General features: G+C 39.6%; 1 protein-coding gene across 1 annotated transcript in view; it reads right to left on the bottom strand.

Annotated features, from left to right (window-relative positions):
- cwc22 (CWC22 spliceosome associated protein) overlaps positions 1 to 13,430 on the bottom strand; it is a 112,811-nt gene that overhangs the window by 62,272 nt on the left and 37,109 nt on the right. Inside the window, exons 3-9 of the mRNA XM_043693495.2 lie at positions 13,158 to 13,348; positions 10,921 to 10,988; positions 8,644 to 8,760; positions 7,058 to 7,294; positions 2,034 to 2,162; positions 1,055 to 1,223; positions 879 to 932 (exon numbers count right to left, since the gene is read on the bottom strand). Of these exons, the coding sequence (XP_043549430.1) occupies positions 879 to 932; positions 1,055 to 1,223; positions 2,034 to 2,162; positions 7,058 to 7,294; positions 8,644 to 8,760; positions 10,921 to 10,988; positions 13,158 to 13,348 (965 nt within the window). The remainder of the gene's footprint in view (positions 1 to 878; positions 933 to 1,054; positions 1,224 to 2,033; positions 2,163 to 7,057; positions 7,295 to 8,643; positions 8,761 to 10,920; positions 10,989 to 13,157; positions 13,349 to 13,430) is intronic.

Here is a 13,430-nt window from a genome sequence, read left to right as displayed (position 1 = left end):
TAGGGAAGTTAAACATGAAGCAGTGTCAACAACAATCACCTGTCATATGCTTGATCAAGGAGTAGATTGACGAGTTCTGATCAGTACAAGGCTACAGAATGTGTGTGTGTAAATTAAGCTGCTCGGCCAGGGTTCAGTGACAATTTGAGACAAGGTGAAATGTGGGCTGGAAATTTTCTTCCAAAGAATGAGAGCAGAATTGAAAATATCAACTTCATGATCAAATGAGCAAATGAGATGGAATATAGGTAATGACATTCCAATTACACTGATGTTTAGGTAGGGTGAAGGATGAAAGGACAATGAGAGAATACTGAAAAACATTGAGGGGAAGAATGTATGGGTGAGGCTTTAAGAAACACATAGATAGTATGAACATGATGAAAACAGAAACAATTGAAAAAGAGATAAAAAAAAATGGTGGTTCTGCTTGGGATTGGAAATGGTATTTGAAATTTGAATCTGAACTGAAAAAAATATATTTATTAGTAATCTGAAATAGTGGACTCTGTCTTATCATTTGCCAGTTGAAAAAAAAAGCAAATTTTCAGCAAGTGTACAGTTTAAAAGCAAAATCATTCCATTTAGATGAAACTATTATTTTTGCTGATCTCCAAGAGAAAAAGTACCAATTGAATGGACGCACAAATAAGAATTCTACCAAATACTGACATACAGGAAATAACTACTTTTCAATAACTTAAAAATCAAAGAAAATAATGGGTGCATATCTAAACCACCAAAGCTCTTCTAAATATTTGCAAGTGCAGATAATCAAGGCACAGTGCGCAGGTAACCATGTGAACACAAATGGAACTAAACAGACAATGATCTTTATATGAGCACTGACAAAAGCAGGAATTCAAAGCTGTACTTACAACATTCTGATTAACGAGATGACCTACAAACTTGCAGGCTGAAAGGCACAGTTGCTGGAAAAAAGAAACAAGTGTCATTTTGGTAAACTATCGGAAAACAAGCAAATTTGTTAATGAGGTTTTAGTTACAGTAGCTTTATTTTAAAGCCTTGAAACCAGTAGCAACATTTGCTCACCTTGTCATTTCTGCGATAACCTTTGCGAAAATTAAGGATCAATCTCTTGAGAATTAGCTCCCCAATTTGAGGGAACTTTGAATTTATAATTGCCACAAGAGCAGCATAAACATGTGTAAATATAGGAGAAGCTGCCTGTGCCTGTATAACAAATCTAGAAACCAATCCCCTGTACGGAAAGAACAGATATACATGCATCAAAAGTGAATACATAATTACTTGAAGGGAGTGTGTTTGAACACAAATAGGGGAAATATCTCGAACACGAAGACTCATCTTTTCCAAACCAGTTAGATTTAGAATTGTTACCAAACTGTCATACAACTTAATTCAGTATCCCTGCCTTCATGTTCTTCCACATCTGTGAACCCACATTTAATTATTTTATGGATTCCTTTATATTTTATATATTCATCTATTTTGTGTATTTAATCATATTAATGTACACAAAAAATGCTCAAAAGTCAGGTTAGGTCAGCAGATCTTCAGATGACACAGAACCTCTTTATGGGCATTTAAGCGGGCATTGGATAGGTATATGGAGGATAGTGGGTTAGTATAGGTTAGGTGGGCTTGGATCGGCACAACATCGAGGGCCAAAGGGCCTGTACTGCGCTGTATTCTTCTTCTATGTTCTAACACTAAATCTTCCCTTCACCAAAAAAATATGCTTGACCGAGTATTAAGACTTGCAGCTTTTGTGGTCTTCTGCTTTTGTCATTAATATTTCAGAGATTTTGATCCATCAGAATAAGTACAAAAACAAAGACAGAAATTCCACTGCTGCTTATTTATACAAGTTCAGTGAAAGCATTTGATTGGCTTCAAAAAGGAATACCCCTTATTTGAATTTTTAGGCAAATTTGCACCATCTCCAAAGAATGTTACACTTTAAAACTCAAACCTTCACACCTATACTAATTCATAAGACATCAGTGATTGATCAAAATATATGACAACAACATAAATGCATACATACCTTCCCCGAACAATATTTTCTTGCAAAAGTTCATGTATAATATTAGCTATGTTTGAGACATTGACTTTATTGATGAGACCATTAATTGACTTCTTTAGAGCTTCCCAACTCATTCGCTGATATGCCAAACTGTAACAACAAAAAGAGCAGTAAGTATGGCAACATTAAAACAAAGCACCTTAAAGCTTTTTTTTGTTCATTCACAGGATGTGGGAATTGCTGGCCAGGCTAGTATTTATTGCCCCTCCCCAGTTGCACTTGAGGTGGTGGTAGTGAGCTGCCTTCTTGAGCCGCTGCAGTCCACCTGCTGTGGGGTGACCCACAATGCCATGAATGAGAGAATTCCAGGATTCTGACCAGTGACAGTGAAGGAGCAATAATATTTCCAAATCTGGATGCTGAAGAGCTTAGAGGGGAACTTGAAGGTGGTGGTGTTCCCATATACCTACAGCTCTTATCTTTCCAGGTGGAAGTGGTCTTGGGTTGGAAGATGCTGTCTGAGGATCTTTGGTGAATTTCTGCACTGGACCCTGTAGATAGTACATACTGCTGCTACTGAGCACGAACGACAGAAGGACTAGATGCTTGGGATGTAGTGCCAATCAAGCCAGCTGCTATGTCCTGAATGCTAACAAGCTTCTTGAGTGTTTTGGGGGCAGCACTCATGCAGGCAAGTGGGGAATATTATCTGACACTCACCACCTGCAAAGCACAAGTCAGGAAAGCTGGAGATTAGAGTCAAGAGTGTGGTGCTGGAAAAGCACAGCTGGTCAGACAGCATCCGAAGAGCAAGAAAAACCCACGGTTTGGACAAAAGCCCTTCATCAGGAATGAATCATTCCTGGTGAAGGGTTTTTGCCCAAAACATTGATTTTGCTGCTCCTGGGATGCTGCCTGGCCTGCTGTGCTTTTGCAGCACCACACTCTTGACCCTTGTAGATGGTGGACAGGCTCTGGGGAGTCAGAAGATGCATTACTCATCAAATTATTCCTAGCCTCTGACCTGCTCTTGTAGCCACTACATTTATATGTAGGTCCAGTTGAGCTTCTGGTCAATGATAACATCCAGAATGTTGGCGTGGGGGATTCAGTGGTGGTGATACCACTGAAAGTCAAGAGGTGGTGGTTATATTGGCTCTTATTGGTGATGGTCATTGCACCACGCAAATGCCAGGCTATGTCAGTTGTCACTGGTAAAGCCAAGCTTAAATATTGTCCCAGTCTTGTTGCATTTGGACACGGACTGCTTCAGTATCTGAGGAGTTGCAAATGGTGCAGTACATTGCATTTCCATTTCTGACCTGACAATGGAGGGAAGGTCATTGATGAGGCAGCTGAAGATGGCTGGGTCCAGGGCATTGCCCTGAGGAACTCCTGCAGAAATGTCCTAGAGCTGAGATGAAGGACCTCCAACAACCACCACCATCTTCCAACATGTCAAGTATGACTCGAACCACCGGAGTTTGTCTCCCGGATTCCTGCCGATTCCAGTTTTGCCAGGGCTCCTTGATGCCACACTCTGTTGAAAGTAGCAGTCAAGGGCTATCACTCGCACCTCACCTCTGGAATTCAGCTCTTTTATCCATGTTTGAACCAAAGCTGTAATGAGGTCAGGAGCTGAGTGACGCTGGCGGAACCTAAACTGGGCGTCACTGAGCAGGTTATTGCCAAGCAGGTGCTGCTTGATAGCACTGTTGATCACATCTTCCATCACTTTATTCATGATTGAGAGTAGACTGATGGGGCGGTAGTTGGCCGGATTAGATTTGTCCTGCTTTTTATGTACAGGACATATCTGAGCAATTTTCCACATTGTCAGGTGGATGCCCGACAATGGATGCCAGTGTTGTAACTGTATTGGAACAGCTTAGCTCGGGGAACTGTAACTTTTGAAGCACAGGTCTTTTGTGGTATCATTGGAATGTTGTCATGGCGCCTAGTCTTTGGAGTATTGATTGTCTCCAACCATTTCTTGTTATCACATGGAGTGACTTGAATTGGCTAAAGACTGGTATCTGTAATACTGAGGACTACTGGAGGAGGCCAAGGTGGACCATCTATTCAGCACTTGTGGCTGAGGATTGCTGTGAAAGCTTTCAGCTTTATCTTTTGCACTGATGTGCTGGGCTCTTCCATCTTGAGGATGATGATATTTGGACAGCCTCCTCCTCCACTATTTCTCCAATTTTCCACCACCATTCACAACTGGTTGTAGCAGGACTACAAAGCTTGGATCTGATTTATTGGTTGTTTGATCGCTTAGCTGTGTCGATCACTTGCTGCTTATGCTGTTTAGCATGCAAGTAGCCCTTTATGGTGGCTTCACCAGATTAACACCTCATCTTCAGGTATGCCTGGGTTTGATCCTGGCATGCCCTCCTGCACTCTCCATTGAACCAGGATTGATCCCCTGGGTTGATGGTAATGGTTGAGTGGGGGATATGCCAGGCAATGAGTTACAGATTCTGCCGTTGTTGATGGTGCATAGCACCTCGTAGATGCCTAATCTTGAGTTTGTATAGCTGTTCAAAGTCCAGTTGAGTTTCTGGTCAATGATAACATTCCCATTCAGCACGGTGAAAGTGCTGGATAACACAATGGAAGTTATTCTCAATGTGAAGGCAGGACTCACCCACAATGACTGCATTATGGTCACTCTGACCAATACGGTCACGGACAGATGCATCTGCAGCTGGCAAAATGGTAAGGATGACATCAAGTATGTTTGATGCCACATATAGGCCAGACTGGGTAAGGGTGGCAGATTGCCTTCCTGAAAGGACATTAGTCAACATGCACACATACACATATACATTTTTGGGGTGAATTTGTACTTGCAGAGTTACATTGTACTTTGCTCAAAAACTGCATGAATCAATGTGTCTGTTAACTCACTTTTTAGATTAGAATCAGTTTAAACATTATGGCACAGACTGGGACACAGAGGGCTAACACCTTTAATATCTCAACATCTTATTGGCACAGACACTAATTGTTACCTTTAACTTGAGAATGTAACTTTTTAAAAAAGTTTTGTGATTTACATATGAAAGAAGTGAAACTATCATGGTCATTCTAACGGATGAGAGACTTAACAAACAATCAAGGTATTTTTCAATGTATAATTTCATCACACTGTAAACTTTTGCTATAAATTCTCTGTCTTACAATTGTGTACTCCACAACCATCTGATGAAGGAGCGGTGCTCCGAAAGCTAGTGCTTCCAATTAAACCTGTTGGACTATAACCTGGTGTCGTGAGATTTGTAACTCTGTACACCCCAGTCCAACACCGGCATCTCCAAATCATGTCAATCTGATGGGTTTTTCCAACAATTAACAGTGGTATTGTGGTCATCCTCAGATTTTAAATCCAGATTTTTTAAACTGAACTCAAATTCCATCATCTGCCATGGTAGAATTTTAACCAGGACCTTATGGGGGGTCTCTGGATTAATAGTCCAGTAATAATACCACTAGGCCATCGAAAAATTGAAGCAACCATGTTGAATAGGCGTGCACATAAAAAGAATGGAGTATATTCAATATGAGTAACTTCCAGATTAAGGCCTCAAGGCATGACATTGGCAAAGATTTAAAAGATTAGGTTGGGAAAAGAAACTTAGACAGCAACAACATAAAAGACAATTCCAGGTGAAAATATTAAATGGTAAAGAGGAAAAGATCTAACACTTTGTTCAGAAGTGCATCATACAGAGATAAGTTGTTTAAGTATTGGAGCTTTCCAAATATAGAAAATGAGCTGTGGACATAATAGCATAGAACCCATATAGGACAGAGTCCTCCAATCAGCAGAGATGTGGTGGAGCATAAAATAATTTGAACTAGACAGCTTAATTAAGAGTCTCCACCAATAACTGCTTTCAACAACTTGCGAGGGCAAATACAGAACACTGCGGTGTGGACATGGGAGGTATTGTCCTTAATCAAGTAGACAAGCCAGCAGCTCATCACCACCTTCTCAAGGGCAACTAGGAATGTGCAATAACATGCTGGCCAGCCAGTGACATCCATGTCCCAAGAATGAATTTAAAAGGTTTTTCTAATGTGGTGCAGGAGCAAAAGGAGACAAGAAAGTTTCAAAACTGATTATTCAATTAATTCCTTTATCGTTGGCCAGGCAATGATTCACGAATGACAGGAGTCAAGTTTGTTCTTCAAACTTCAATTGGCACAAAACTTAATTTTTTTTTAATAAAACAAGAGACAGAACAAATCAAAATAATCCATATCCAAAGAACCATATTTACCTATATTTCCAACCACTACTATATATTAAATACATATAAAAGCAAGATTACAAAAGACTTGAAACACATGCATTCTGTAATACGATTGTTATATTATTGAGATCAGAGTTTAAAATCAATCCTGAACAGCTAATAAACAAAACCTCTTGAACATGTTCCAAATCAGTATCCATAAGACATAGGAGCGGAAGTAAGGCCATTCGGCCCATCGAGTCCACTCCGCCATTCAATCATGGCTGATGGGCATTTCAACTCCACTTACCCGCATTCTCCCCGTAGCCCTTAATTCCTTGTGACATCAAGAATTTATCAATTTCCGCCTTGAAGACATTTAGCGTCCCGGCCGCCACTGCACTCTGCGGCAATGAATTCCACAGGCCCACCACTCTCTGGCTGAAGAAATGCCTCCGCATTTCTGGCCTGAATTTACCCCTAATTCTAAGGCTGTGCCAATTAGTATGAGGCAACAGCACAAAACAATCTCCATATTTGACACCAATTACCTCTTCAGCTTGTTCACTCTGGCAGCAGAAACAGAAATGTCAGGCAATGTAGGGCAAAAGAGTAATGATATACACTATCAGCATCATGGAAGTGTGTTTTCCACTAAATCTATCATCTGATGCTAACAGTGCCAAACAGAACTGCAACACAACTTGGTGCAGTCATGTCTTGTGTCTGCAACAGTACCAAAATTATTCAATTTCAAAATTTAAGCCAAGTCCATATACCCATTTTCACTTTTCCACTTACCTGCTTTTGTCAGCAATTTGATCTTGCATCATTCGCAACCGTGCAGGAGGAATGTATGCTCCACCTGTCCTTGTCAAAATCGGATCTAAATCTGCCTTTTTCTTTTTCGCTGGTGGTTCAGATGAACTCTGAGCGGCAGATTCATCCTCATTTCTTGTGATAGGTGCTGGTGATTTTGGTCTCTTCCTGTGATCTGATTCAGAATCTTGGCTCACCTTTTTATCTTTGTCTCTACCTCTGAAATAAGCAGTTATTTTTGTGTCAGTCCTTAGAAGATTTGTTAAAAAAAAATCATTACTGCTTAAAAGTATTTTAAAAAAAGGAATATTAAGGAAAGATTAGGGCCCAGTAAGAACTACAATTGTACTTTGTACGTAGAGCCAAAGGACATAGTCTTAACTTACAACCTGCCTATGTGTCAGTTTCACTGGTAAGAGCAATGAGGGAAGAGGACTGTGATATGCTTGAAGAAATTAGCATAGACAGAGAGGAGGTTCCAAGTGGTCTGGCAGGCTTGACAGTAAATAAATCTCCAGGGCTAGATGAAATGTAACTGAGGCTGTTGAGTGAGGCAAGTGTGGAAATTGCAGGGGAGCTGGCAATAATTTTCAATTCCTCTGGCCACAGCAGTATGGTACGATTATTCCAAAAGGGAGCAAGGGACAAACCATTAAACCATAGGCTAGTTGGTTTAACCTCCATGTTGGGGAAGCTATTGCAAACAATTCTGAGGGACAGATTAATCTACACTTGGAGAGGCAGGGATTAATCAAGAGTGATCAACAGTTTTGTGAAAGGGAGGTCATGTCCGGCCAACTTGATTTAACTTTCAGTAGTAAACAGGTGTGTCGATGAGGGCAATGATTTTGACATAGCATACTTGGATTTCAGCAAGGATTTTGTTAAGGTCCTGAATAGGAAACTGATAATAAAGCTAAGAGCTCAGGGAATCCAAGGAAATTTAGTGAATTGGATCCAGAGTTGGCTGCGTGACAGGGAACAGAGGATGATGGTTGAGGGGGAATTTTATAACTGGGAGTCTGCATCCAGTGCAGTTCCACAGGGATCATCAGTGGGGCCCTTGATATTTGTGGTGTGTGTATAATTATAGGAAAGTTGATCACAAAGTTGGTGGGGTTGTAAATACTGTGGAGGATAGCCTTACATTACAGCAGAATATAGATGGGCTGATCAGTAGCCAATGGAATTCAATTCAGCAAAATGTGAGGTGATACACGAGTGCAGGATAAACAAGACAAGGAAATACAAGAAGAACCTTAAGACCTGGGGATGTATCAAGGATCAGAGGGACCTTGCTGTGCCTTCAGGTAGCAAGACAAGTGGATAAAGTGCTGTGGTGGCATATGCTTTATTTGCCTTCACTGGCCAAATGATAAAGTGCACATCATCGATTTCCTTTACTGAATTCAAATTTCATTACTTGCCATGGTGGAATTCAAACCAATATTTCTACAGCATTAGCCTGGGGTTTTGGATGACTAGTCTACTGGAATTACTATTGAGCTGCCACCTCCCTTATGCTGACATGAATAGCCAACATGGTATTTCAAAGCTGAATAACATACCTAGGTTGCGTATTTTTGTCATTATATCTGCCATTACCAGATGGACCTTTGTCGCAGGCGGTCCTGTCTGGATAATCTCTTGGTGATCTTGACCTTGACTTTTTGGCACCTTTATGTCTGGAAATATAAAAGACAAAAATGTAAATACCATAACCTGTGTACAAAATTGTCTGGCATCACTTCTCCAATTGCCTTCATATTCTGAACCCGTACCCTCTTGGTTCAATTGGTAGTGGTATACTGAATCTCTCTTTTCTACTATTTAACAACTGACTTGGCTCAAGTGATTTTCCTTTTTATTTTGACAAACTAGTTGTTCCAGTACTTCCACTGACTCAGTCTGAATTGCTTGAAATAAATTCCATGGCTTGTTATTTTATTCATCCACAATTTTTAAAAAACTTCCTAAGCTTCTGACTAGAACAAGACAACACACAGGGTGCAGTTGAACCAAAATATGTTCCAATTTGAATATTATTTCCTTCAGCTTGTATGGCAATGTTTCAACTGTATAAATTTCCGTTTGCCATTTTGATTACTGCTCCAAGAGTAATGCAAAGAATGACAATACAAAGTCATGATCACACAAAGATGTGACTGGACAACAACTTGTGGGTGTAATCTCCTAAAACCGAAATGCTTTTCATCATCGTTAACTTTGATTATCAGTCATAAATCTTGATGTTCCTGCCAGATTAGTATGCTTCCATTCACTTGAATGGTAAGGCATTTAAATGCTTCCAAGAACTGCTACTGTGCACATGCTGACCAAGGAACGGGTTCTCTGCCTTTGCCTGGAAACCACACCAAAGCCCTAGGTATGTTATTTAGCTTTGAACTACCATGATGGCTATTAATGTCAGCATATGGGAGGTGGTGGCACAATAGTAATGCCAGTAGACTAATTATCCAGAAGTTTTGGCAAGGAAGTTTTGAGATGAAATTATGATCCCAGCTGACAGTAGTAACATACAAATTTGATCCCAGACTTAAACGTGGCTTGACTGATCGTATAGTTAATTTTTGCATTTGTTAGTGCGCCGTTCCTCACAAATATTTTTATGTAAGAGTGTCGAAGTTGTTTAACTTTTGTGTAAAAGAGAATGCATAAATATGTACCTTATACTTTGAAAGACCTTAACACAAATCGTGAAAACACAGTTTAAATCCAGAGCCAGATACAATCCTGTTTACAGATATTCAAAAAAATCACATCAAATTCTTTTAACATTTTTTAAAATCATTGTTAACTGATGCTTTCTAGTTTCTTTCCCTGGACTGCCACTTCAGAATCTCGTGATGTAAACTTTTCAAAAGTCTGGCAGCTGAGGTTTTCTCAATTCGAACAATTTGAAGTCTTCTGTCCAAGCTCACATGGCTTGGAAACTCCAAAATAAAACATGAGAACTAGGGTGTCTGGTTCCTCCGAACTGAAATAATCTCCAGCTGCAAGAAAGAAACCTTCTGAAAGGAATTCATCTCTTCTGAGCTGAAGCCTTCTGTTAGAGTTAAAACTGAATTAATAGCGTTAAATATGCTTACCCTGTAACTCACCCAGCAGTCTAAATATTTTACCCATTAACAAGGTAGGTGTCCTCTAAGCAGTTAACTGATATCACATGCCTTAAAAATCATGTACTTAGGTAACTGCCCAAATTACTTTCTAATCATATCTAAAAAGAAATGAGAAACACTGGCACAGAATAGACATCTACCACTACTTCAAAATCTAAATCCCAAAATATATAATTATACACCTTTGATCACAATGTGCATATCAGCCATGAGTTGAATGTTGCCACATAACATACATTTAATATGACTCAGAACTGGAAAGATGCAATGCACCAGGAACTGATACATTACATACTTGTGTGAACCTTCAATATTCAGTTTAGCCTCATTTATCATAATGTCCAATTGCATAATGCATCGAGAACTCAACAGAATTAATAGCATTAATTTAAGGCAGGGAGTGGCTGTTCAACCTGATCTATAAAACAAATTATCATGACATTAGCATCAAGCTATCAAGCTGATTCAATGGTTTAGGATCCCCCCACCCTCCATCCCTCCCTGGACATAAATGGGAAACATGTAATAGCAAAAATAAATGAATACTTAAAAACAAAATTCTCACTAAACACAACACTGGCATTAACTTGTTGGGAAATGAAAAATTATAGATGGATTGTGAATGGAAATGTGAAAATTTGCAGTTAATAAATTGTTACTTCACAAGGGTAATCCTTGATAATATACAAAATCTAATTTTACCTGTACTCAGGGGAAGAGCTCCTTTGCCTTGGACTGTGGTTTTCTTGCCTCTCCTGGTTGGAGTTGAGCTGAAAAAAAAATTAAAATGACCTGAAATACCAAATCTAACAAAGACAGAAATTTCAACGATCTTTTCTCAAAATTTATTTCAAGAAGTACCAATTTCCTGTTTCTCACACAACTAACATAATTTTCTTGTTCTTCCAAAAACAAATGTGTATGCTTGTGTACATGTTCAGACAAATGACAAAGGTACAGATTCCAAGGAGAGCAGGGATGAAAGTTAGATGGAGAAGTAGCAATTTGTAATTCTTCACTGACACATCTATTATGATTGGGGGGTGGAAAAACAGAATATTATATCCATGTTTTAGTGGTACTGGGCCACAGAAAAAGGCTTTGTTGTTAAAACCATTTGCTGTACACGACAGCAAGATCTTAAGCCTCACACTTTATTCCAGCTTTCTGCTCTTTGCAACACTACAGCTGAAAATTAAGAACTCAGCACTGTCAAGATTATTGTAAATATGAAATCAGGTTACATTATTGCTCAGTCTTAATTACAAATTGACATCCCAGCATAGTACCACAGGTGTGTTGATGTGGGAGGTGTCATCCTTTGGGTGTCGCCTCAGATCAAGATCTTGTGTACCTGCCTCTTTGGTTCAGGTACATGTTCAAGACCTCAAGCTTCTATTCTATTTGCACCCAACTGCAATTATTCCACTGCTTTGACATCGAACTTCCACGACACTGCTGTGTAGAAGCTTCAAGTGTAGCCATCCAGTTTTCCCATATCAGTCAGCAAAAACTTTTCATCACTTTCAGAATGCTCATCAGATTTGGCGAGCAGTGTCACTGGGGCTGGCATACAGCAAAAACATACATTCTACTACATCTTGAACATACAAAAGTTACAAGGTGCTTTGTAGGAGCATAGTACCATACATGACATTGATCACTTTAAAACATAATCTACATGTTTCTCTCCAAGCAACACAGAAGCCTGATTTTGTTCAAAAACCTGGAATCCATTCCGAGCACCATTGTGAGAGTTTTCCTACTCCAGATGGACTGAAAGATTTAATGGCAATGGTCCCAACTCTCTTCCCAAATAACTAGCTAAAAATGAAAAATTCCGGCATTGCCTGCGATGCTTGCATTCATGAATTTTCAATGAGGGTTTCAACAGCAAATCAGCTGAAACAAGTGCAACGTTGGGCACTATTATGGAAGTGGAAAGAAGTGATATTTGCAGGTTCAAATGGGATACTTCCATTACAAACAGCCTGGATTAAAATCAGAGTGATACAAGGGGAGAGATGAATAGATAACAAGGGAACAGAATTTGAAATCTGGATCGAAATCAAAGACTTCAGCCTTCCCAATATTTAACTGGAAGATGCATTTGATCATCTGCAACTGGACATGTTAAAACCAGTCTGATAATTTGGCAACAAGAGAAGTGTAAAGAGAGGTGAAGGTGAGATAGAGCTGGGTTTCATTAGCAGACTTGTCTAAACTTACCCCAAGCCTTTGGGTGACACCATCCAAGGAAAGAAATAGGAGACCATCAATGATTCATCTTTGGGGAATAACAAAGTTCAGAATGGGGGAGTGCACAGCTAAGTCATTATTCAGGCTACAATTTGATAGATAATAATGGAATCGTACGACAGCAATTCCACCTAGCTGGCTGACTGGAGAGGCAATGAAGGAGAATCATAGGGTCGACAATGCGTTGAAAGCTGGAGAAGGGTCAGGGAGCATAGCTTACAAGGATGTAATTTGTGGCTTTGATAAGCCCTTCTTAATACTGTCACAGGACCAGAAAACATATTGGACAGATGCAACATAAAACTCCACAAAAATATGACACAGATTTGGACAACACCTGAATAAGGAACTGTTAACAATTTTTCTGTGAATAGCTTCTTATCGATCTGCTCATTAATGTTATTGCACACCTCTGGAACAGATGGAACTGGAACACAGGTGCCCACGCCCCAAGGTAGGGATGGTATCATTGCACCACACTATTTTACTGAAGATGAGTGACCAGGTCACCCAGAAGTTCGATCATCATTGTAATTAATATGACCTTGGAGATGCACAAGTTGTGAACTTTTAATTTAAATTAGTCAGTTTAGTAATAGGGATTAAGAAAATTGAGAAAGTCAACTGTTTTCAGGGCCTAGTAGCCTCACAAAGTATTCAGATTGACTGATCAATCTTACCTGTATCTGTATTACACTGCTTTTCATTTTTTGGACAGCTGTACCACTGCTAGCAGCACTCTCTTCGCTATCTGAGCTACCTGAAATCACCCCATCCTCTGTATTAATAGATGTCTTCAAATCACTCATGTCTTCTCTGGTAACATTGGCCTCTCCATCGTCCTCAAGTGTGCTCTCAGCCATTTCTGTGCCTGACCAAAATTCAAAAAACAGTTACATTTTTTACACCACATTTTTAATTAATCTGAATTAGAAGCAAAAAAAGTTCATAAA

Source organism: Chiloscyllium plagiosum, unplaced genomic scaffold (genome assembly GCF_037043375.1).
Source record: "Chiloscyllium plagiosum isolate Xiang-an unplaced genomic scaffold, Cpla_swu_hap1 HiC_scaffold_7, whole genome shotgun sequence".
NCBI lineage: Eukaryota > Metazoa > Chordata > Chondrichthyes > Orectolobiformes > Hemiscylliidae > Chiloscyllium > Chiloscyllium plagiosum.
Note: the sequence above shows the minus strand (reverse complement) of the source record. Positions and strands in the feature narration are given on the sequence as shown.